General features: G+C 38.8%; 1 protein-coding gene across 2 annotated transcripts in view; it reads right to left on the reverse strand.

Annotated features, from left to right (window-relative positions):
* The window catches only part of FARS2 (phenylalanyl-tRNA synthetase 2, mitochondrial), a 228,541-nt gene that overhangs the window by 87,107 nt on the left and 114,955 nt on the right, over positions 1–26,479 (reverse strand). For both annotated transcript variants that reach the window (XM_059479395.1, XM_059479388.1), the window contains exon 6: positions 6,714–6,874. In XM_059479395.1, the coding sequence (XP_059335378.1) occupies positions 6,714–6,874 (161 nt within the window). The remainder of the gene's footprint in view (positions 1–6,713; positions 6,875–26,479) is intronic.

Consider the following 26,479-nt stretch of genomic DNA (forward strand, 5'->3'; position numbering starts at 1 on the left):
GAGAGTTTTCGTCTATGATAAGACTGTGAAAACAGCATAGACATACTTGAAGTATTTTCAAGCAACATAGGTGGAAGAGAGTGGTGGTTTTGCTAATGAATGTCATAGGCTTGTCTGTACATCCAACTGTTACCAAGGTGGCTGCTAAATGGATTAAATGGATTTACTTTGCCCTTTGGTACTTCAGCAGACAACATAGTACATAAGATAAATACCACCAACTAATCTAGGCAGAAAGGGCTATTGACATTTTTTATTTATTCATTTTATTTACTTAGAAAAGTACAAGCAGAGAGGAATGAAAGCATTGCTGATTTGTTCAGGTTAAATGGGAGGCTATCAGTGAGACAGGATAGCAGTGGGTGGGTGGAGGGATGGAAACAGGGTATGTGAGAAAATCTGCATCATTGGTATTAGCTCAGAGGGCAGCAGCTAGATTGTTGGGAACCACATCCTTGTCAGTGCTTATTCTTACCAAGAGTTTCACTAATATGCTCTCAGGCACATGGTGCAATTCTTGGGTAGCCCTGTGGAAGGCCAGAAGCTGGACTGTGATGATCCTTGTGGGTCCCTTCCAGCTCAGGATATTCTGTGATTCTGTGAATATCATCTCAGTACAGCCTTTGTCACGGGTCAAGGTTCTGACACACTAAGTGTTTCACAAATCCAGAAGCAGAATTGGAAGTCCTCCACACTCATCTCAAAACTGATGATAGTACTTTAGAGACTAGCTTTGATGGCTTGCGGTCATAATTTTTGTGGTCACTCATACGTGTTGATATTTCAAAAGGAGATCAGGAGTAGATGTGTACAGTAGAAAACCCAGGAAAACTTTCTGATTATCTAGAAAAAGACTTCTGCATCAGCCTCAACTGTTTTTGCCATAAAACTACTCTCCTCTCCTGTGTCTTTCTTCCCTTTTCATCCCATTCCTCCGAATCTGCTCTTTAAACCAGAATTTTTCATATTGCCCCCAATGCTCAAAGTACAGCACTTCTCTCTTTTATGTTCCTTTTACTTTGTCTTATATGAGTGCATCAGTGCTTGGTATTCAGTCCCATGTGACTGTCCATCCCATTTGCTCATTCTGAGCCCCTACTTTCTCCTCTCCTTACTGTGTTTTCAGCCAATTTTCTTTAGTTGAGAATGGGAATTCAAGTTCTGTTTACTCTCAAGAATTTTTCTTGTTGACTTTTTTTACACAAGTCTTGATCAGTAAAACTGGCTTAGAACAAAGATTTTGCAAATTGAGTTTATGGTTTGTCAGATTAAACTCTTCTTGCTCATAACAGTCATTTTGAAAGCTTCCACTGCTTCAGCCCTGCAAGGTGCTGATCACTCTCAGTTGGATCTCAGGAAATGTGGAGATCTCTGACCTGAAGCTTTGGCTGAATTTAGGCATTTGGGTTATGTTTGACTGAGCATAGGAACTATTGCATTGATTTAAATGGGACTGCTTGCAAGTTTAAAGCTCAGCATGTGCTTCAGTACTTTGCCTGGCTGGGGCCAGAGGGCTCAGATTCCCAGAGCTTCAATAGCAGCACTACCTACAAATGACAGAAGATAGAACATCCTGATGAGAAGACTTGACGATCAAGTGATTTCTAACCCAATCGTGCAGCTTAGTGCGGCATCTCTGCAATGAAGAAGGCATTTTTGCTCACCTTCCATGCACATCCAACACTAAAAAAGGAGTTTCATGGTGTTCTGCAGAGCACACAGGCAAACCTGAGATGATATACAGCACTGTAAAGTTTTATTGACGTTTGCTTAGGATGATCTATGTAAGTCACTCTTAGATATTCAACCTTCCCAAAGTCATGCCAGTAAAATGTTCATGCTACAACATCATCATCTATTCTCTACTGTACCTCCATGTGCAGACCCACATTATATATCTTCAATTACATCAAAACTATCTATACAATAAGTCACAGTCAAAGCTATACCTTATTTGTTCAAACATCCAAGCTAAATTTACATACTAATGGTTGCATATTTGGCTTTAATAGATGAGATGTACTATTAGAAAATAAACATAATAAATGAATAACCATTTTAGCATGAAGTCACCTAATCTTGATGAAAAATATCTGAAAATGCAGCAACCAGGGAATCTATTTAATTTTTATTTGAAAATAACGCTAATCACAGACTTAGAAGATAAAAATAAATTATATGGAGTAGCATACTAATGATGGATCAGGCAGACCCACCATGTGCAGTGAATGCAATAAGATCAAACTGGTTGAAATGGATGGTATATACTCTAGATGCTCTCTTCCTCAAGCATGGAATAAAGGACATAGACTAGGATGGTTTAATTTGCTGAAGTTTCCCCTTACATTTGACAGTGCATTTCATTTTCAGCATCTTCTAAAGCTTCAGGACAAGCTGTGTGTCTCCCAGCAACAATCAGGCTTATGCACAGGAAAGATGCACAGGGATGATTTCTGTCCCTGAAAACCGAAAAGTGCACAGTAAGGTAGAAAAGTTGGATTGTCTAATGGTGAACAAGAGGGCTCACATGCACAGCAAACAGTGCAAACTGATTTATGCAGTGCTACTCCATAAATCCTTTGTCATCAGAGCAGGAGCTTAATTCCTACAGCACCCTGAGCAAAGGCAAAAGGGAGCAGGCAGGCCCAGCCTTTGCTATCTTGAACAGGAGGGAGAGGAGCCTGCTTTGATTTCTTTCCAGTATAATGAACCACTTCTTTCCACACAACTACATATTTTTGATTATTTTGATCATCTCTGCTATCCTCGACTGTTCACTCTTCAAAGCAGAAAGAGTAACCTGGATTAGGACTGCATACACCATTCTGGCTACAGCTGTGCAGGAGATGAACAGTGTCAATTCAAGTTGTTTGTCAAGACTCCTCACTCCACTTCCAAAGCCTACTATCCCCTCAGGTCTCCCAGCAGTGCTTCTCCAGGAGCCTTTTCTCTTCTGGAGCCATTAAAATGATCCTGCTTAGAAAATCTATTATTTTGAGTTTTGAAGCTACCAGGTAATTATAAAGGAATTGAATTTCGAGGGACTGTGAGTCCCAGCAGGCACTTGGAAGGAGCAGCCCCTGAAGATGATGGCAGGGGGTGATAAAAAATAGGTGGTGCTAGGCTTATTGCAGAATATTACAGATAACGGAGAAATGAGGAAATCAAGAAGACAGCAACTCCTATAATCTCACAGAGGGAGTTTTGCTAGAAACCTGATCCAGTTTCCTTTTGTACCACTGCCAGAACAGCCATAATCATGCTTCTGCTTGACCTCAGTGCAGACCACAAGGTTCCTCAGCAATTGAAATAAATAACTATTTAAAACAACAGCAGCCAGAGACACTGGTAGCATCAAATGAAAGTGACTTTGTGAAGGGAGAACACACCAAGAGTCACTCAACATGATGTGCCACTTGCTTGCCTTGGCAGCAAAATGATGAAGGCTCCAGGATCCAATCCTGCTGCCAGAGACCTTTCTTCTTAATCAGCACCTTTGGGCTCACCACACTACATCTGAACTGAGTGCCTTCCTTCTCTAAATGTCATTTCATTTTTGTACCTTTCCTTGAGACTTGTCAGCCCACAGACTTTTTTTTTTTTTTTTTTTTTTTTTTTGTAAGAATGCTGGCTCAGCATTAACCAGAAAGGGGTTACATGGAACTGTGCTCAGGGCCCTGACAAACAGAGACATAACACAGTGGGCTAGATCAGAACTGAGCCTTTTGTTTTATTACATTGTGCCTTGCAGGCTCTTGGTCCTTCCTGCCCTGCCCATCCTCAGCCTTTCATTTCACAGCCTGAGCAGAAGCCCTACACAAACAATTGAAAGCAAGTTACCAGACCCTGATCCCCACACTGCTGTGACTTGTGTCAAATTATAGCTGAAGTGATTTGCTAATCCAAACCCAGGCAATAATCTGATCAGTGGGGAGAAGCACTCTAACACTGCTGTGCTGAGCGGCCACAGTGGTACAAGCACTGTCAGCTTTTCCCAGCAGCTTTTTGACCTACTGAAGCCTGCACGCATGTACTGAGCAACTAATGACAAAGGGAAAAATCTGACACATTCAGGCTGTTAAAAGGCATAAGACATATACTCTAAGTCCCAAGAAAATGCTCCAATTAAATGCAGTTTTTGAGCAAGAGTATATTTAGCCCAGCTAAAGGTTACTGCTATGCCATGTGGACTTCATATATTTGAAGAACATTTTAAAGAAGAGAAAGAAAAATATTTATGTTGGTGGACCATATTCAGATTATAAGAAAGGATTTGGAGGAGTTCCTAAAGGTTGAGAGGTCTTCCTCAGTTAATCACATAAAGGGTGGACATTTACCTGGACCTTCTGAGCCACAGGATTCAATTTCTGTTGTGAAAGGCTCTCAAAACATTTGGTCTGTCTTTGTTCAGTTCAGTCAGGCTGAAAAGTACTGCATGGCCTTGCACGCAGAAAATCTGCCACTTTTAAAATATCCATTGAGATTTCTTACAACATCCACACTGGAAGACAGGCTAAAAGTTTTCTTTCGAATATCATATGAATAAACCATGTGATTCATTAATTATGACTCTTTAGCAAGCAGACAGGAACAAAAGGTCTGCTAACTTGGTTTTACAGCATACCTGAAAAATAACACAGAACAGAAGAAAAAAATGGAGATTTTATGGTAGCAACGAAGAGTATTTCACCGTATTTTCATTTGAAGGGTCATTAACCCTTTAGAAAGCAATGCCAATATGTACTAGAAATATGTACAGCACAGAGCTTGAAAAAGCTCAATGTAAAATAAGAGATAAAAGCTGGATATAGACTTGCTTTCAAACAAAAACCCAAGCTTGCCTCCATTCTCTTATCTTCAGATACAGAATTGAAAAATGTAAATTAAGAGTTGGGGAGAACTACCAAAACTGAAGGTGAAACATCCAAGTCAAGTAGGTGCATGTATGTATTAAAACAGAAAGGAGGAAAAATGAAAAAAAAAGAATAAAAAAGAATAAAAATAAAAGAGATATAATAATTTAAAAGTCCCTAAGCAGTACCTTATATCAGAGAAAAAAAAATATTTTTCTAAACCATTGGCCATACTCTTTCTTTAGAAAAGAAAAAGAACTAAAACTAAGGCTACCAAACAGCACCAATTAAAAAAGAAATCACATTCAGCTTCCTAGAAACCATGTACTTTCCTCTGAGGTTATCCACAGTAACCTGTGCCTTTGCCATCTTCAGATTACTTCACTACACCTGACTTACCTAAAACTGAACACAAAAACCACATGCAGCTGAGAGAAGTCAGACACCCAGCCCTCTCTTTGACTTAGCCTCAACATCAGTCCATAGCATTCCAACAATCTGGGCCTTTCCCCAGAAGCCAATCTACTGCAAATATCAGTTGGAAGCTTGGATCCGCAATCTTAAAGCAAGCCAGAAATCTCATCTTAGCTCCATCAGATTGCAATCTATAAACAAAACTACAAGCTCAGCAGCAAAGCAAATCAGAAAGACAGGGGCTGAAAATGAGACTTGAGCATTTTTTACTGAAAAGAGCAACAAACATTCTGTAGGAGATCAAGGAAACCTACAAGCCGACAAACCTTCAGGAACAGTGGCAAAATCATGTCTTTCTGTAAGGTAACTAACTGCAGGGTGAATGCACTAATGCCAGTTATCACCGAACAAACAAATTAAAAAACCCCAATCAACCAAAAAAATTCCCCAAACCGAAACGAAAAAAGGCAAAACTATCCCCCAAACTTATCTCAAACAGTATTTTGATGCTACCAAACAAGATATGCAAGAATTGACATGAATTAAAAACAAATGGATGGATGCTGCTACTGGTGTGGAGATTACTCAAATGTCATCTATTACTGTTGATTTTCCCTTGAATAATTACATTCTTAAAAAAACATAATCAAGCTGTACACAAACTAAACCAAACTTGAGCGTTTCGGACTTTGTCAAGCATCTATGTCAGCTCAACTCCCCCAAAGAGCAGCTGACACCACCTGACTTGAACCTCCCTGTGCTCCTGCTAAAGAGTATTATGGAAGCAGCATTTCCACTCAATCCAGTCATGCCTGATTGCTTTGTGAGTACAAAAAGCAAGACAAGGTTGCTAACTACAAAAATCACCACAGCAGAGGAGTCACAAAACAAATATAAGCTGAGCCTGCACTCTCCCCTCTAATGCCAGGAGAAAAGAGCTGACAGTGAAAATGGGAAGGCACATCCACAAAGAATTTGCCAAAGGTTAACATTGCAACTCACATTGACATCAATGATTGTAGAGTGAAAACAATGGAAAAAATTGAGAATGTGTTGTGATCCTTGAGTGCTTTGCATCAGACACATATCTATAATGAAACAGAATCATGGACACAACTCAAGAACATAACCAAACCATAACATAACCAAACCACAGGCCTAAATCTATCCCTATTCTGAATATATTTAGAAGTTAAATATATGCTTAAGCATTATTCAAAACGGGGATGTTGACTGGGTATCAGCAGAAACTTAAACATTATCTAGTTGAAAAAAATGTTATTATCAAAAGCTGGATTTTACTGCAGTACATCAGAGAATCACGATAGCTGTAAAGCTGTTGCACTAAAATCTAATCTTTTAACGACTCAGAATTTTAATTATGTGATATTCATTAGGAATGCACATACATCACAGTAAATTATTATCATGTATATGTAATTTTACCTGGAACTTTACTTTTTGCCAAATGTGAGGCCCAATAAATTGTTTCAAGAAGCGTTCATCTTCACTCCAGAACAGTCGGATGTCAGGGATATCGTACAGGATCATGGCCAGCCTCTCCAAACCCAAGCCAAATGCCCAGCCAATTTTATCCTGAGCACCAGCTGCAACACACAAGATAAAAATTCAAGAGCTTAAGTTCACAACATGGAAAATTACTGATAAAATGTTCACCCATTTATTAAGAGGGAATAAAGAAAAAGGTGAAATGCAAAACCAGAAAATCTTACAAGTAAGTGTCAAATGAATGATCTAAAGGCTACAGGACAGATCCTACTTAAATCAAAAAGTGCAGCAAGACTGAGCACATCACTGAGCCCAGGAACCAAAAGTGACAATAAAACAAAGCCACAGCCTTCACAATCTGTGTCCAAAGTTTCAGACAGGCTTGAGAAATGCAGCATAATGCTATACATCACTACCATTCACTGTGCTTAGAGCTGAGCATTTCCTCACTTGACTCCGCTGTTTCATAAGACTCACAAACATGAATTCCCTGTTCAGAGTATTTTCCTTGGTCTGACAGACCAAGTCAAGCCTACAGAGCATTAACATCATCACCAACATTTCAAAAGACCATAATTGCCTCTTTTGAGGCTTCTGGAAGAAACAGAGCAATGGGATGTGAGGCACTGTTGCATTAGCATCACACCTCCAACCAGGGAAATCCTGAGCTGCTGTTCCTGGGAAATGCCACTGCTCTCACATTAACAAGTCTCTTTTATGCAGCACTAAATATAAAAGGACAAGAATATTTAATAAAGAAAAGCTGTACAGATATTAATGATGCAACATTTCTGTCAGGAAAGTAAATATTCATACCTTCCTTCATTTATAGGGCAGGAGCACTGATTCATGCAAATAGGGATCTTTTCAACACAAAAAACTAAGTCTGTGTTTAGCCATCAGCCTACTGATTTTGAAATCAGCTGAGAGCCCAGAAGCCCTCACAAAGGCTCAGAGCTTTTAAAAACTTAAACAAATGCCTAAACAAACACACCAGCTGAATGGATGTGTGCATGTGTGACAGACTTGACTTCACACCATCAGCACTTGCAGTGTGCTCCTGTGTCACACAACATCACTGCACATCTCACAGCTATGCACCAGGGCCACAGCAACCCCTCCAGTATCAATCTGAACTAATTTTTTGGAAACTTTGAATTCAGCAGCTTTCCCAACTTCCGGCAGGAAGGTGGAAGCACAAGTCTTATTTCTGACCCTTATCTGCTATCAGAAAGGAAACAGCTCCCATTGTTTAGGCACTGATGACAGACATGCTGAGTTATCCTGTTGTGTTCAATGCTGAGACTAAACAGGCCTGAGTTCTGTTCAAATAGAGGGAGGCATACCAAGCTTGGGAAAAGAGACACACTCACAACTTCAATTCCATTAATTCACCTGAACTTGCCTATTTTTCTGGAATAACAGGTCCTGGGCAGAGGCTGTGTCTCATCTGCTGTGTCAGCAGTATTGTGCTGCCACAGAGTTACATAAACTTGTAAGAGCACTTCATAGAGGAGTCAGGATATTCTGCCTGACCCTCCTCGTGTGCTCAAAGGTAAGATTTTGCACTTTCTGACATTTGAAAGCAGACAGTTCATCAACTGAACTGTGGAAGTCCTAAAAAATAGAGGACTGGGTGTGAACTCATGGCAGAGATGCTGAAAACAGTGCTTAGACCAACCAGCAGACTATGAGCAGCTCTGACTCTGGAAACCTGCAATCCATGCTACATTATATGAAGAACTGCACAACTTGCTTCTGCTGACTGAGAGAAAACAGAGTGACTACAAAGAACATATTGAAATTTGTATTTGGGAGCAATTCTGAACTTTGACTTTAAACATAGACCATAAACTGCTCCTCTTCCATGCTAAAAGTACTACTCCTCTCCATACACCAGTATATTAATTACATTTGTATGGCTGTGAAAAAGGGAATATAATTCATTACAATGGTGCTGCTTCTTTAAACTTTCAGCTTGCCTTTCCTAGATCAGCAACTCCTGCCTCAGTGACAGAGCTCCTATTCATTCCAGAAGTACCAGATTTTCACATACATATGGGCATTTGTGTAGATCAATCCCCTCCTCCAGATGTAAAGTAAAGCACCAGGAGCAATATCCATCAGGGTTCTGAATGGTCACTGCTTACTCTCAACAGAGGAATTAAACTTGAAACCTAAAGATGCCAGATTAAGCACCAGCATTATTAATTCACAGATGCTCAATAAAGTATACATGATGGGGGTGATGATCGTCCTTCCTCATACTAGTGATGATTCCTGGTAGATCAGACAGGGAAAAAAATATGACAGAAGAGAAGAACAGGTGTATATTCTGATTAGCAAAGCTTTGCATTTATAACTTGAGCTTTTTTATTATTTTGATATGACAATGGTTTTCACTGTAACACCTTTTTCCTCAGTGACTTGCTATCAACTTGAACTCTGCAATGAATGTCTTGATTTTGTATCAGCAACTTTTTTCTATTCTGGTTTTCTTGCTTGGTTTGTCGGGGTTTTTTAGAAGGACTGGGACACTTCACAGGTTTTTTATTCATAGCAGACAAAGAAATTCTGCTAGCTGCCTAGCAGCTCAGAGCATTGTCATCTGAGCTATGATTAAACACCTATTCACCAAACTGAACTTGTCTTTTGGATGATCCTTGTACAATTATCAGCCTTCAAACCACAAGCTTCTCAAATGTCTCCAGTGAAAGCTGTATCAGTGAAGAATTGCCTCGTCTCAGATAAAATAAATGAAACAAAAAGGAAAATTCAGATTATTAAAATTCCTCTTCAAATCAGCACTAGCAAATCTCTGCACTCTGAATCTTCAGTTATTTTGTTTCTGATCTCTTCTCCAACCTTCTATTTGTAAAGCTCCAAGTCAATGAAGCATTCACTTAAGTCATTTGAACAACTTCCTTGGGGGACTCAACAAGATTAATGCATGCTTCCAAACATATTTCTGACTGGAAATTATCAGGTGACTTAGAAATTAAATGAGCCAGTAATCATTCTGTTGAGGGAGGGAGCAACCCATAGCTTTCCCAACACAAATACATGTTTAAATGCACCAAATTTTGGCAAGTATTATGCAAAGAAGTCAAGTGAACGTGAATCAAGAAGACAGGAAGAGTGAACACAGAACAGCATTAAACATGGCAAAATTAAAATTGAGGTTCTGATGAGGGGACCTGGCCAAAGCAGCAGATTCCAGGGACCTGGTGGGGCAATCATAGCATCACTGCTTGAAATAACACAGCCCAACAGATAAAGATTTCCTGACACATGAGCTTTCCCAAACTGGCCATCAAAGATTTTTATACTGCCAGGCTCCTGCTGCCTCACATGAAAAATTTGACTCCTCACCAGAAGAAAATTGCTGGAAGCTTTGCTTGTCAGGTAGCCAAAAGATGGAGGAGGAAAGGATAAAGCAGTTTGACTGGCTTCCCACACTGGGAGCTAGGACAGCCCAAACCTGATGTCAGAAGGTTGCACCATTGCAGCTCTGTCTAACAGAGAAGCTCAAGAATCCTTATCTTCCTTGATAAGTCATATCTATTTATCCTGGACTTAAGCTTCAAGCCCAGGTGAATCAGTTTACATGTAATGTAGACCAAGCAAGTCATTCTCCAAAAAGCAATGTTAAATGAAAGTTAAATTTGCTCAGTCAGGATTGGAACCTTCCCAATTATTCACTAGGGCATAAATAATGACCTGCCAGAATTAATGGATTATATTGCCTTGAATCCTCAGAAAAAAACACAGACAGAAACACCCACCCTCTCAAGGAGTGTGAGGCAAGACATTCTGCTCTGTACAACAATTTAAAGACATAATTTTCAACATAGTACTAGTAACAGGTTTACAAAACCTTTTTGGTTTACATTCCAGTCATACTTATTTTTGTATCAATACCGGCTTTTATTTAAGAATTTTTGCTACTTCTGTAAAACTGCCAATAAAGAAATCTTTCTTTCAATAGACCCTAAATTGGGTCTTCAAATTGTCATACTCAGCAGTTACTGAAAAGTGAAAGAAATTAAATTTTGATCTTGGACTGAGGCAAAATCATGAATACACAACAGCCTGCATAGAAGGTGTTCTTCACAAAATGCACAAAAATTAATAAACCCAAAGTATGAGTAGCTGAAATCTGGGATGAGCTCCAGAAGCAAAGACCTGAATTTGATCTCCTCCTTTCAGTCCAAACTATGACTCTTAATGGAGCCAGTTCTAGAACTGAAATGGTGGGAAGAGGGGTGAACAGATTCTCAAGGGCATGTGGATTACGCATCATGTTTTACCACACAAATCAGCTTTAAACTGTACAGAAAGTAAGTTATAGACAAAATGAACATGCAACTTGACACAAAATACCACAAATTCTGGAAACAAATGCCAAGGCCCAGATTTGAGTTCTGTGTGATTAATGGACAGCTTACGAATCAGGATTTGAAAAACAAGTTCTGCAAAATAAATATTTACTTATTTCTAGAGACTAGGAATGCATAATGCCACAGTAATGAAGCAAATGTGTTTACTTGTGTTAAAAATAAGCCATTATAAATTATTTCTTTATTATTTACCTAAGTTATTTCAGCTAAAACTCCCATATGTAGGGAGTAAAAAGCTTTACATGGAAAAAAAGTAATATTAAGGTGTTAGTCAAATAGAGAAGAGCTTCTGAAACTGCAAGGTCATGTGGCTGGAATCTTAAGCAAGTGAGGCCAAAAAGCTTACCCAAGTTTTCTCTGAACTCCTCTCCAGAGAAAGCAAAAATCAGGACCATCACAGTGTTCTCATGTAATTCGGTTAAACTGATACATTCAGGCTCCCGTGTGCAACTCAGCTTAAATTACACCCTAAAATGAGGACTTGGCATTCAGACTACGCATGCTAAAAAAGCCACTCTTCAAAAACTCAAGAAAAGAAGTAAACATTCAATTATGCCCATTCTATGTAAAGAGAACTTATCTTTCTGAATCTCATCTGTGGAATAATTTTCTAACAATAATAGTCACTTTGAGACCACAGCTACGTCTCCTGGGTCAGACTGCTCTGTTCTGTTCTCTCCATTTGCAAACTAAGCAAAAGAACTTTAAAGGTTTCGAATAAGTTTTCATAAGTATGTTTATTTTTGTTCTATAACCAGAAGAACCAAGTATATACTAAAAGAACAGTCTGCTTAAAAAATCTACCCAGGGAAGCCATCCACCAGATTCTGCTTTCTTCTAATACATAATTAACATTCATTCTACCATTTTACCAAGATTTCAACAGATCAAGTAGCTGGGAAGAAAACATTTCTGATAGGGAGAAATTAATGACCAGGGCAGAAAAGGACAGGAAAACTAGATGAGCAAGAAGAGAAAAGAGTAAACCAAAGCAACAACAAGGAGAAGCTCTCCCTATTTTTTCCCACCTTCAATTGATACTTTTAACTTCAATTTTTTTCATCTTTCTGTTTCTGAAGTTATGAATTCCTCAGTCCTCCTTCCTTGCTCCTTTCCGTCTTCCTACTTTTTCCCAAGACCATCTCTCTGGTTCCTGCAAGCTCTCCTAAGCATTCCCAACATAATCAATGACAAATCCACCATTAAACAGAACCTTACTTACATCCTAGGATATTTTTTCAGTGTTCACAACTATACACTGCAATAGCATTCCACCTTTCAAATTATGTATAATAAAGCATCCACTTAACTCCCAAGAGCAATTCAAGACATTAGTCAGTAACTATAAATACTTTAATGGTATATGGTTTTCTTTTTCTCTGTATTTCAGCCTGCATAGCTGAACAAATGGCTTGCTTAGTTTTTGAGGGTTTTTTCCTTACTCCTGTCTCAAGGCTGAATGTTTTCAATGGATGACAGTGCAATTTGCTGTCCTAATTTATGTCACAGAGCAAAAAATTAATTTACTCATTCATTCTTTTCCCCCTGGCTCTGCCTGCAGGCTACAGTATTGCTCTTTTTGTTCCTTGTAAGCAAAAGCAAACTCCAATTCCTTTTTTTATGTTTTGTTCATTCAGGAAAAGCTGGATTTTGAGAGTTTGGGCTTTTTAATATCTTCTAATATTGTTAAATCTCCCTAGACACTGGGGCTACGAGATTTGAAAAAATAAATGCTATAAAGGAATACATGAGGGGTTCCCACATAAGAGAAAGACTAAGCCTACAATACAGTTCAGAAATTCAATTATGAATCTCTTTTTTCAGGGTGTAAGTACAGATGGTCAAATTCCCTTCACATATATTCATTGCTCCAGATGCAACTTTCTTGGGAAAATTTGACCAAAGTTGACTTCTTAGTGTCTTACAAAATGGCCTTTTCTTGCAGAACAACAGACAGAGCAAGGAACAAGAACACGAAGATCATCACAATGTGGGATAGTCTTCACAAGATTAAGACATCCTCAAAAGATCCAGAGGTAGCAGTTTATCTATCATAGCACAGGACACTGTTCAGCATGTTCAATATCCCTGTTCAAGAATCAGAACAGCCAGAACACCTGCATATATATAAAAAGGTTAAAAAATATGTTCAGCTGACAGCAGCACACTCTTGTGATTACTCCAAAAGCTTGACATTGCACAATAAATTCAACTTCCACAGGCAGGGACTGATACCACATTTTGTTTTTCTACAGCATGTACCATAAAGAAGCCTTGAGTTTATGACTGGGGTTCCTTGGCTTTACAATATATAAAAATAATAGACAGATAAGGTTTACGATTTAGCTCCTCTGCCACAAACTCATTCTTGGGAAGAAAGTAATGAAAAGCCTTATGATCACTTAGGCATCACTTTTGTTATAACTGGAGTTGGGATAATAGTCCTTCCTTTCCAGATGATTTAGGTAAGACACACAATAAATGTAAAATATTGAATTTCAAAATCTTTCTGTCAATAGTTCTTCAGTATTCTGATGGTAAAGCTGAGAGAAGATTTCATACTGAAGTACAGCATTTATAGTCCAACTGCAATGAACTCCAATGAATTCCACTACATGTGTTTTGTATCAGCTCTGACAAGATTCTGGGTATACACAATTTATTTATTTTTAAGAAGGCACAATATAAAAGGTCCGGGTGTATTTAAATGTATTGTCACATAGCACAGGATCAAACCATTTTGTTCAGAAGCACTACTCCCAGTTTTTCTTTCTTCTTACTAGAGAACTACTCCATCAGCTCTGTGCCACAACAGCTTGAAGGACATTTCTTACTTTTGCTCACAAAAGGCTCTTCAAAGACTGGCTTCCCAATCCAAGCCTACTCATTGATCCCCCATCTTAAAAAATTTGACCATTGATGTTGCTGGATAAAATATTTTCTGTCAATAGGTCTCATGCTATTAAAGACATAGATGTGATTTAAACATGTAATTACAGACATTAGCAAATGGGATTTGAAGACAATGTCACAAAAGACCCTCTTGCATTTCTCTCTATATTGCTCTCGAGTTCAGTGTTTCCAGCTGGCATTTGTCAAACCTGAACACCTGCAAATACCTTTATCTGCACCTGTAACACAGCTAGGGATGCTTAACTAGCGTTCTGGTACATTTTGTACACAGGTATGTAAAAAGGGAAAGTATATAGCTGTAGCACACACACCTCAGGATACTCAATTCTGTGCCCCAGGAAAAGACATAGCGAGCCATGTCCTGCTCTTCCTCCTGAGCCCAAAATCTCCTCTCATCTTCATGTTCCCAGGAGCACCCAGATGGGGCAAAATCTGAACTTAGATATTAGGTTCTTCACTTTGCAGTGCACTGCTTGACTTCTGTGAAGCAACAACCCTTTGAAATGCATCACCAGGTAAAGGACTTGAGCTGTGCCTAATCCTACACCTGCTCAGAGGTCCTGTCATGTCCAGAGCTCTTCTGGGGCAGAAACTGAAGGGTTTCACTCAAGGGAAAAGAGTTCTCCCTCCCACTGAGTTCATGTTTTGGTCATTTACAATTTGATGGCTATGAATATATTCTCCTGGGACCTGGGGAGGCTTCCAAGCAGATGCAGAGGTATCTGCAAGAAGATGCTGAGAAGCAACATAATTCTGGGCAACACTGGTGGCTACTTAACCAGTAACTAAACATTGCAAAGCATCTGATCTAAACCAGATCCTTCAGTTCTACTGTAAATAGGGAGAGAAGACCCAAATAATTATTCACTCTATCATAAGAAATGCAGAAATAAACACTTAACTTTTAGACATGTAAATCAGGCTAGAATTTGACCCTATGCATTCATTTCAGCTTCAAGTTTTGCTATGAAACTAGCATCACTGTGTAATTACAAGGAAAATAACAAAAATCTTTCATCTCAGAGCAATCACCTCATGTTAATATCTCTTTTAGATTTCTCTCTCAAATTTCTTTTAATTAGTTTCTTCATTTCTAGCAATTTCCTTCATCATTTTGGTACTCATATGATAAAAACACAATGGAAATTATGTTCCAAGTACTCCCCTGTCCTTATTTCCCTCTTCCTGCACTGCACAAAGTATCTATAGCCACTTAAAAAACTAATTATAACATATGTAATTTATTTCAAGTCATCTTATTCATCAGTAATACTACAGAATTACAGCCAGACCTCCATGCTTTTCTTGTTTATGAGTAGAACATTTAGGTTAGTGATTAAAATTAAGCCACCATCTCCATATGAAATAGGTGACAAAAATGTTTAAGTAATTGTTCTTTAAAGTTCAAAGTAACTCTTTTTCATTTACTTAGATTTGTACAAAATTAATGAATTCTGGCAGCAGTACCTTTTTTTCTCTGAAGTACAATGATTTTGTTAAAAGGTGACATAAATTGTATTAAAATTTGGCATAAAGTGGTTGAAGGAGCTTCACACAATCCAATATTACCAGCTATTAGAGATGAAAGAAATGTAACATCATAAAGTCTAACCTAAAATATATAAGAAAAGCTTAGGAAAAGACAGAAGAAAAAGTTTTGCTTGAAATCCTTGAAATAATTAATTGAAGCACATTAGCTGTTTTTTGCAGAGGCTTCTTTCTTACTCTTTCCATGAAGTTTACAAGGCATGTAAAAGATGATGGAACACATATACAAGTGAGGGATGGGTTGCAGGATGACCTGCCCTCTGCCTAGCTATACATACATATACACCTAGGTATTTCTACTCTATAGAACAGTTTACACCATTACACAGTGGTCAACAGCACCAAAAAGCTTTATTTACCAGTGAATGAGGAAGGATTTTCCTTAGAAAAGATTCAAAGAAGACTAAGGCTGCCACATAAAGCACTCAATCTTTCATAGCTACTTGAAAAAAAGCCCTATGTTTCTCCCACTATGTTCATATAAATTCTCAGTTTTGTCTAATATTTTGTATATGTAATCGAGATGTGTACACATGGAATTACTCTACAATACTTGTAATTATATTACACTGATGACTCATAAGAATGTGATGATATACAACAGAATACTTCCATTTTTCAGTTTTCAATTTAAAACATCCAGAAAACGGCCCACAAAAGTGAGCCTTAACACAACACTTGGTGTTTCAATGAAACATTCAGATATTCTCAAAAAGTAGAATTAAGGTTGCCCGAGGAACACTAAAATGCTCTCATCTTAGCAATACATTACGATGCTGCCTGCAGTGAGACAAACAAGTATCAATCTTTCCATGAGAGTTTGCTCTGTTCAGCACAGAGAAGAGACAATGGTTACTGGTCCCTGCTCACATTCCTTGCATTGCTGATACGTACCCCAAGTGCTTTGTGCACTGAGCAATACTCAAGCCGAGCTCTGAAGACACATTCTTTCTTTTATGAGCTTCCCAATGAAGCATTCGGTTCCACAATATTTAAATGTTTGCAAAATATTTGACGTCTTTTCTTCCCTTTTTCTGCATGTCTTTGTAAGTTGGGGAAGTATTACTGTCTCCTGTATTGAAGCTGCAACTTGGGCACTTGAAGATCAAAAGCATTAATTTTGCTCCCAATCTGACATACCTGGGGCCTGATGTTTCTGAGCACCAAGGAGATCATGGGGTTTAATGTGTTCAAAGAACAGCTCCCCATTACTGCAGCTGCTGCTGTGAGCAATAGACACTTCTGCAAATCAGACCCCCTGGTCTCAAGTCAGGCACTGGGACAACAAAAAGCACACAGTGAGTGGCCACATGCGAAAAATTTAAGTTCAAAGATGTTGCTACACTCAACGAGGAACTTTTTTCCTCAGGAAGGAAGAGAAGGCAGAGCAGCATTCAAGGGCACAGACTGCTCTTTCCTGCTGTCATTAAAGGCACCCATTTCATGCTTCCTTCCCAACTACTGCCTTAGTGAGGCAGACACTCGCTAGAGCAGTATCCTCCACGAAAGCAGCTCAAATTCATCCACAGAGGAATGATTATCCTGGAAACTGAATCAGATAATGGTCCTCCATAGGAGAAGAAGCAAACTCAGCAATGTTCTTTGCTTTCTAAACACTCCTAACCTCCCCTCGCCCTGTTCTGCCCAGGATGCTGTAGGATGATGAATGTTTCTCTGTGTCATTGGGGTACAGCACAAAAGTTCCAAGGGAGCAGGTCTCCTGTGTCCTGGGAGAGTGCCAATGGATGCCTACAGCCCTGGACTGAACTGCAGAGAGCCTGACTCAGCCACATCCATCCCATGGTGAACATTGGATGAGTTCAGCTGACAGCAAGTCATGGACCAGAGAGCCCACACTGCAAGTCTGCAGAGGAAACCAGAGCTAAACAAACTCCCAGGGATGAATGTGTCTGAGCCCTCCACCCCAGCAGAGATCTGCTTTACCCAGAGGCCCAGACTCTCAGAAAGACAGTACTGCTTACTGAACACAGACACACACCTCTTCTATGCCTTTTGCCTCCCCCCAAAATAACAGTCTCCTTCAATGAGCACACAAACCTGCAAATAAGGTGGGCTAAAGACAGACTTAGACTTGACTAGAAGTTGATTCAAAACTACAGCAGTACATAATCACTGAAGTCAACAGGAAAAAACCCAAACATGCAGACCTCACTACAGTTCCTTCCCCACCAAACATCACCTCATTCCATGCACAGAGCAGGGGCGTGGAGGACAGACCACAGTCTCTACCCCAGAGTCTCAGCAGGGATGCAGAGATGTGCCCAAGTGTGTTCTCTGAGTCACTGTCACAGCAACTCAATGGGAAAGATCTGACCTCCACTCAGTGAGTTTTGTGTCTTCCTTGTGGATGGTGTGCATGGAAATATTCTGATAAGCATACAACATAAAGGAAAGGATACTGCTTTGATTAGATGGTATTTTAATTCACTGCTAAAATATTTAAATGAATTATCAGAGAAGGCTATTTATCTGCTTCTCTTTCTGGACTATAAGAAGAATAATTTCTCTTGCTCATTTGAAGAACTGCAATTTAAGACCCCTTATTAAAGAGATTCCCTTCTCTAAAAAAGTCACTAGCTCTCTAGATAATATTCCTTTTTTGCAGTTGGTAATTAATCTCTTGTTATGCACTGAAGTTAATTTTGTAAAGGTAGTGCACCACTGACACCTAAAGAAATGAATGATAAAGGAAATGTTAGACCCCCTAAATCTCTAACTCCTATGTAATGACAATTAATGAAATAGTATTTTCTACTGGAATCTTTTTTTTAAGCACTAGACAAAGAGGATGCTGTGTTTTTAAGATTACCTTGCCTTACCAAGTTGTATATTTTATAGCCATCAGAAATATAATTAAAAGAATAATCTTTCTACAAAATAAACATACAGTTAGTATTTAATTATATCTTTTTTTCTTTACAGTTTGAAAATTGACAGCAATTGCTATAGAAACTCATAACCAGTCTGGTAATTTTTGCCCTGTACTTATGTAGAGAAGTCCATCCTGAATATCAGTCCCACTTGTCAATAGAGGAGAATCTGAAATAAATTAACATTTAGTTTTACAGGACAGATACTAATTGGGTTTCTATTCTGTCACTGTGTAAATTTTCAGTGACCTTTCCAAAAAAGAAAGAACAAGTCAATAGAAACTGTTTCTTCTTGACTTTCTCCACCCCCATTTTAATTTTTTTTTTAACAGCCATCTGGAGTTTCTTAATCCCTTTACAGAAACACATAGTTTCTTTTTTTTTTTTTTTTTTTTTTTTTTTTTAAGGTAGGAAGAATATGCTAGGCAGTTTAGTTCTTTTTTTTTTTTTTTTTTCGTATTTTGCATTTTACTTTAATGGAGGTTTTCCAAGCTTTTTATCACAACTACCATATTCACAGCAAATAACATCAAGTTTTCCAGCACAAAGCAGCCTTAGATCTTGCTTCCCTCCTCACTCTCTCCCTTGCTCAGGAAATGGAAAAAGAAAAAGCAACAAAATAAAAACATAGAGGGGTCACCTTTTAACAGCTGATGCACATTTGTACATCTTGTAAAGAAATAGCTGAACACATACTAAGTTTATCTTCATATACCCACTGAAACTCACTGAATAACAGCATTTCTAAATGTAAGTTATATCAGCATAGCTGTGGATAAAGACTGAATCAGCTCAAATCCCATCACTCACTGTGCCACCATGGGCTCTGAACCCTTCCCTCTGCTGGGCAAGGGATCTTGCGAATATTAAAGGCAATGGAAACCCTCAGCTGCTTCAAAAAGTGGCATGACCAGCTCTAGGAATCCTCTGCCTCTCTCCTGAAAGCAAAACTGGATGCACACGCACGCAGCACGGGAGGCAAACAGGAGGAATTAAAAGTCTGAGCGCAGTCCCAGAGCCGTGACCTCACCAGGATTACAGACACGAAGGGACAGCTCACTTCACTGCAGTGATAGATGGGTACAGGCTCTGCTGGGAGCAATTTAAAACATGACTGAACAAAGCCCAGGGCAAACTGCTCTGTCTGGACTTGTGCTGAGCAAGGGGTTGGACCACAGAGCTCAGGAGGTCCCTCAGACACACATGATTCTCTGAGGATGGCTTTGTGTGTGTGCTTGTAATTCTTTATAGGAAAATCATGCTCAGTCTTTGCTTAGGAGGAATTTTCAGGCAGGAGAAAGCTCAAAATACTAACCTCAACAGAAAATACATAGAAATTACACACGATTCCAGTGGGCTTTAAAAGAAAAGGAGCCTGCAAGACTGCATCATAACATTGCCAAAGAGGGTAAACATGGCACGGAGACTTTCTTTCTCAATAGATTACATTTTAAACTAATATGCCCTGAGCTCATTTACATGCAAACTCCCTGTCAATTTTTTCTGCAGAGTGGTGAATGGTTAAGCACATCATTTGGGTTTTTTATACGGCAACATCCTTCAAGCAGCACCTTTGGCTTACCTTCCCCATGAAACCACAATCAGAAGAACTTCTATAAATGTCACTTGTTATTTATGGAGCACTTCATCATTTCAAGGCAAAGTGGACAAACACGTTAATATTTAACACAGCTCTTGGGATTATGGCACCATTTCATAGATGAGACAGAAAAGGGCTGCAAAATCTCCTTTAAGAAAAGCTGACTTTGGGTGCCAATTCCTGAGCTTCTGGGGATTGGGAGACCTAACAAGTTCCTGCCATACAGGTTATGCAAAGTGTCTAATAATTTATGGTATGTAGGAAGGACTCTTAGTCTTAGAGCCAGAACCCACTACTTAATCTTTTTTTTTTTTCTTTAAATGAAAACAAAATTTCACACATGGACTCACACACTCTTTATTGTAGAACATTTTACAGTCAACAAGATTTTAAGGGTTCCCACAGGTTTCTAAAGATACCATATGTCCAATTACACAAGAGACTGAATTCTGCAAAGGATCAGCTAACATGGTAAACTGCTGAGCTTCACATCCTGTAAAATCTATGCAGTTCTTGAAAACAATGTTAAACAGTATTTTTTGCCTTCTTTCCTTAGATCTTTAGCAATAATTATTTAGATTTTATTTTAATATTTTGGAAGGCCAAAACCTGTGCCAAGAACACAACACTTCCTATCATAATCACAAAATAAATCACTCAAATCAAATAGATTGTGATGAAAACACACAAAATTTAATTGAAATTAAATATATGAAATAACAGGTATTACCAAATCAACACACAGGTACTTAAAACCATCTAGATCAAAGGGAATTACATGTTGCAACTCTTCCACTACTAGTAAGGGTGGAAAATTGATAATGCAAAGCAGAAAACTCTCCTAGAAGACAACCTCACCATCTGGCTTATCTCAAACCCAAAGGGAATTAAACAATAAAAGATAATAATTTTCCAGCAGTGATGGAGCAGTGCAGCGTGGGGGACAAGAACCAGGCACAGCTAAAAGACTAATGTTTATGAAGTATTTTTGTAACATAGTTCTTTATGTCTTCTAGCAAACATCAAGCCTTAGGGAAGTGCTACAATTAACCTTAGCTTCTAAATGATGAAATTTGAAGTATACTGGTTATTTGCTCAAAGGAACCAAGTGACCAATTAACTAAGTGAACAACATGACTCCGAATTATTCATTTCTAGAATCGACGTCCGAATCACAGAAACGCACTTCAACAGAAGTTTCTGTATTCTGCCCCAACTTTGTGAAGCTTTTGAACTTCTAAATGTATTAAATTCCTCAAGGTGATGCTGCATTAACAGAATCTTAATTATACAGTTTTAAATTAGTTCATCTAATCAATAACCTACTAATACTGTTTTTGAGGAATTTGCTATGACAAACTGAAAACAAGCAAGAATCTAAGATTTGCATTTAAAATTCTTAAACAGTCCATTTTATCAGAAGAGAATATAAACTTCCTTACTAATCTCAAGATTGGACATATATTGAAAAGCTACGCATAATAAAATTCATGATTGCAAGTGTGGAGTGTACTGTCTGTGTGGGATAATAAGCATCATCAGGTTTTGGTTAATCAGCAAACTGGGAAGCATTCCTGGCTAAAAAGAATGACACAGAATACTTGGTTACCACATTTCCCTACTGTAGGTTTTCCCCTCGTTTTTCTCTGATACAAATGTTACTGGCCATGAGACAGACCAGTGAGATTGAGCACTCCTCAGCTGGAGCACAGAACTTGATAACCTTCCTCATCTCTTTTTCATTAACATACTTTTAAAATATGCATACCTCTAAGAATGCAAACCACAAAATCCTATAAAATTCTTATAGTTGCACAGGTATGACTTAAGATTAAATTATTATAAACACAAGAGAAATATCACAATTTCATTTTACTTGTCAGTGTCTAAGATGTATTGCACACGAGTTGCAGATAATTGTAAGAGGTTTTTAGCTTCTGAGCAGTTTCCATCATGACTGCCTGCTTTCCTGAACAATTTAAAATGTCATCAACCTTTTAGAATACAACCAGATTAATCAAAGTGTCCTTGGATAATTATCACATGAAGTTACCATCTATGTTCCCATAAGCTTTCTTTCTACTAAATATACGTAATTCCCCCAAGCCAGGTAAGATGGGATAGGCTCTAAGACATAACAATCCTTAGATGAATATAAATCCTTCCTACTTTTTGTTGTCACAATAGAAATATAAGCTCTTCTGCCAAACTCCAAGAAAGAATCACCACTAGTAGCAGATTTTGGTACGTATTCATTTTGACTTCTCAAAAATCAAACCAAATAAATAGAGCTTGCCTATGCAGAAATGCATTCAGATATTAAAACTAGTATGTGTTTTTCATAGGTAAAAAAAAAAATGCTATAGTAATGTATAAATCCTCATTTTGGATTTAAAATAAATCCCATATATATCTATGCAGCCTAGAATCAAAATTGTTAAGCTTATGGATTCATGTAAAGAAGCTCTACTCTGAAACAAGCTTGCAGTTTATGTGCAATTGGTCAGAACTGGAAAAAGCATGAAGGGCAGAACAAAAGACCCCCAAGCACAAGAGCACAAGATGGAAAGCAGAAGAAGAGGAAAAAAGGAGAAAAAAACACCAACCCACATTTGCACAGACTGGACTGCATAACAAGCTCAGCTGGTGTGAATTAGTATAAAAGCTCCTCCAACACCAGTGAAAGCTGTGCCAATTCACACCAGATGACATCTAAGCTGTCACTAGCCAAATGGCAAAGAAAAAAAACCCAGCTCAGTTCTTATTTATTTCAAAATATACCACTGGCTTCACTGCTACTGTTCCTAGTTTCCTGCAGCATAAACAGGAGAAGAGTCAAACATATTGTATTTCCACAGGTCTGCATATAAACATCTACTGACTGCAGAACCAGTTAAGCTACCCAACACCATCCTGTAAGAACACTTCAGATCAGATGAAATTCACCTTATTTCAGATTCACAAAACACACCAGAAAGACAGGACAGAAAAAGAGCTGCAATTTTTATTAGAAGTCCTATGAATGACTTTGAAAAAATTCACTCTTAAAGAAATCAAAAGAACTCAAAGGTTGTAAACACAGAGAAGAAACCAAGAAGAGCAAAACCAGGTCAGCATCAATTCCTTGCCCAATATGAGGAAATAAAAGAAAGTTTGGACCAGTATCTGCACTTTGTCCCTCTCCAGCTTCTCGACAGAGTCCGGCCATGATGCAGTTCTGCACAGCTGACATTAACCTAACCACAGCACAGAAAGGAAGTGAGCTCAGTAAAACCACTGGTCCCAATGTTCATGCCTTGTTTTAGCTTTAGTCAAAATTGACAGTACATTCAGATAATCCTCTCAGATGAACAAAATTGCCCTTTCCTCTCCCTGCCATGCTGACAGAGACTGCAAAGTTGTCTCTGGTGCACACAGGCTAAAGCTACTCAGGCCACCTCCTGAACAAGCTAATTCTGTTTCCTAGTCAGGTCAACCAGAAGCTCCAGAAAGAATAATTCATCCCCCTTCTTTCTTGCTGAGGTAAATTAGCCAGCTCTGCTGCAGCTAGTCTGTGGCCAATATATACTGAAGATTTACTCATCTGCCAAGACTGCAGAACACACCTGCCTCTTCCAGTGACCCAAAACCTGGTGTGCCATTCCCCAGTCTTCTGCTCCTACCACTAATCTCAAGATAAACTAATCACAGCTTTAGTGAATCAGCTTAAACTGGCAAACCTGCCAGCTATTATCACAGAATCACAGCTGTGTACTGATCCTCTCAGATTTTTGACCTCAAAATTCACAGTCACACAGATATGCTATGATAGAAAAGCTGCAGTGTCAGCCTTTATCAATCTTTCCTCCCTTTGAATTCACATTGTTAAAGTAAGAAAGGAATGTGAATTTGCACAACTGCCCTTCAAACAATGCACATGAAGATGTACTGCTGTTTGCCCCTAAATTGCTCTGCATTTTATCGTCATGAAGACCACCAGAAAAACCAAAAGACTACCAGAGTGAAACGTCAACAAAAACCTACATACAAAACCATTTCCCACTCCTCACAGCCCCCACTGAAAGGAACAAGATTTCATTTTTTACAACAAGATTTTCATTTTTTACAATGGAGGTGAAAACAAGTGTTTGCACCTGCTTTGTAAAGTTACTCTGGTTTGTCAGCATGTGACAAAAAGGAAAACAGTAGTGGGAGGTGATTAGAGGAAAAAAGTATTGTGTTGCAAGAAGACTTTTGATAATATCAATAGTATCAACTTTGATACTCTTTGACTGAGCCAAGAAACATACACTTGGGTCCTCAATACCAATATGGGGCCCTTCTAAGTATTTGCTATGGTTGATACACTTGCTTTTTAACACCTCTATAAATTTGATTCAATAATAAAAAGTAAGACAAGTGTAAATCTTCAGTGAAGATTTAAAAGGATCCCAAAAGCTTACACTGATCTCTTAAGGTAGCATAAGTGTACGTTTCACTGGTGAAATAAAGGTACAAGTCCATCACTCACCTTGTTAAATGGTGCTTGTCAAAAAAAAGCCAGGTCTGATTATTTCAACAATAGCAGCCAAATCCATCTGGTGCTCAGTGACCATCCAGAAATCACTTACAAGCTTCAAAGGACCAAGTTATTATTGCACATCCTCCAGATATATACAGAAAATCATTACTAATCAATTTTTATTTTGCAAGTTTTCTTTGGCCTTCTAACCTTAAAGCTCAGCTGAGTGACAACAAGGGTTTGTGGATGAATTCAGAGCAAAATGATGCTAGGGTATACTTCTGAAGCAAACAGTAAACACTCTGCACCCACAGGTATCTTAGTTCTAATTTTGTGAGATTTGACTCTACTGTTCAATAAAGTGTCTTCCACCAGGTGTGCTTTTGGGGGAGCACAGACAGAATAAAGAGCAGCTGCATATCATAGAACCTCTGATTTCATAAGCCTGGTGGTTTCAAAATTCAGCAGATGTTTACTTTTGGACATAAGCTCAGCTTCAGGCCTGCAACTAGAAGTGCCCAGCAACTGGGCATCACTGAACCTAAGGGTGGTCTGAGAATGGTGTAACTGCAGAGACCTTGCAGAAGTAGGACCATGATGATCTATAATTACCACACTCAACAGCCCAGCTGAACACGGTGGAACATACAAATATCAAGCACCAAAGAAAAGAATTCTCTGAAAAACCTCTTGAGACAATCTAGTTCAATGGCCCTGGTTCAAGTTTGGCCACCTAGAGCTGCCTGACCAGAACTGGGTCCACCTGGTTCTGAGTATATTTATGGGTATCTTTATGAAAGACCTCAAAAGCAGTCAAAAGCAAAGTATTACTCTACACAACTCTCAAATGCTCTTCCATACCATCACAAAGAAGAGACCAAAATATTTTTAATCCATCTGTCCTAACAAAATAGTTTCAAAAGAATAAACAACATCTGTTTTGGATGGGGTAGATGGAGAAAAAAAACAAGAGCAAACCTACAGATAACCTAAGTCCACAGATTTATGAGAGACCATGATAAATGTCTGTTGATTATTTGCTTAATACATCTGGAACGTATTTCCTCATTTATGCAAGAGGATGGTATTGGGTTTTTCCGCAGAAAGAAAGATCTTCCACTGGGACTCATAAAGGCAGTAATATTTTAGGAAGCTACTATTACACTAAGAATAGTTGAGATTGTCTTGCATTTTCTTGTTCACAGCTTTATAATTAACAAAGTAAAAATGTAGGCTGTTATGTTTGATGGAAGTTTCCCCAGAGAGATCAAATAATCTACAGCAGCAACAGCTTTCTATAATTCTGAATATAATTATAGGAGTGAATTTCTTTTTATGGTGTAAACAGTCATAGTTAAGTAGATGGGTCCTAGTGATTGCCACTTGCATTTCTAAGGACACCTGCACAAAAGTCAGGCTGTTCTTTGCCACATCTTAGGAAACTTACTGAAGTAATACTGTTAATAATACTGGAGTTCCACAGGGTTCCAGCCTTGGCTCAGTCCTGGATGCAAGACTTGAAGGAATATGAGGAAAATTTGCCGACAACACTAAACTGGGAGGAGCCCTCAATTCCCTTTAGGGCAGAGAGGACTTTTGGAGAGACCTTGACAAAACAGAGAGATGGGCAATCACCAACTGTATGAAGATTAACAAGGGGAGGAGCTGGATTTGGCACCTGGGATGGGGCAACCCTGGTTCTGTGTATAGGCTGGGGAATGAGAGGCTGGAGAGCACAGCTGTGGAATGGGATTTTGGTCCTTAGAAAATTGAATATGAGCCATCATGCCCTGGCAGCCAGGACGGCCAACACTGTCCTGGGGGGCATCAGGCACAGCACGGCCAGGCAG

This window comes from Ammospiza nelsoni, chromosome 1 (assembly GCF_027579445.1).
Source record: "Ammospiza nelsoni isolate bAmmNel1 chromosome 1, bAmmNel1.pri, whole genome shotgun sequence".
NCBI lineage: Eukaryota > Metazoa > Chordata > Aves > Passeriformes > Passerellidae > Ammospiza > Ammospiza nelsoni.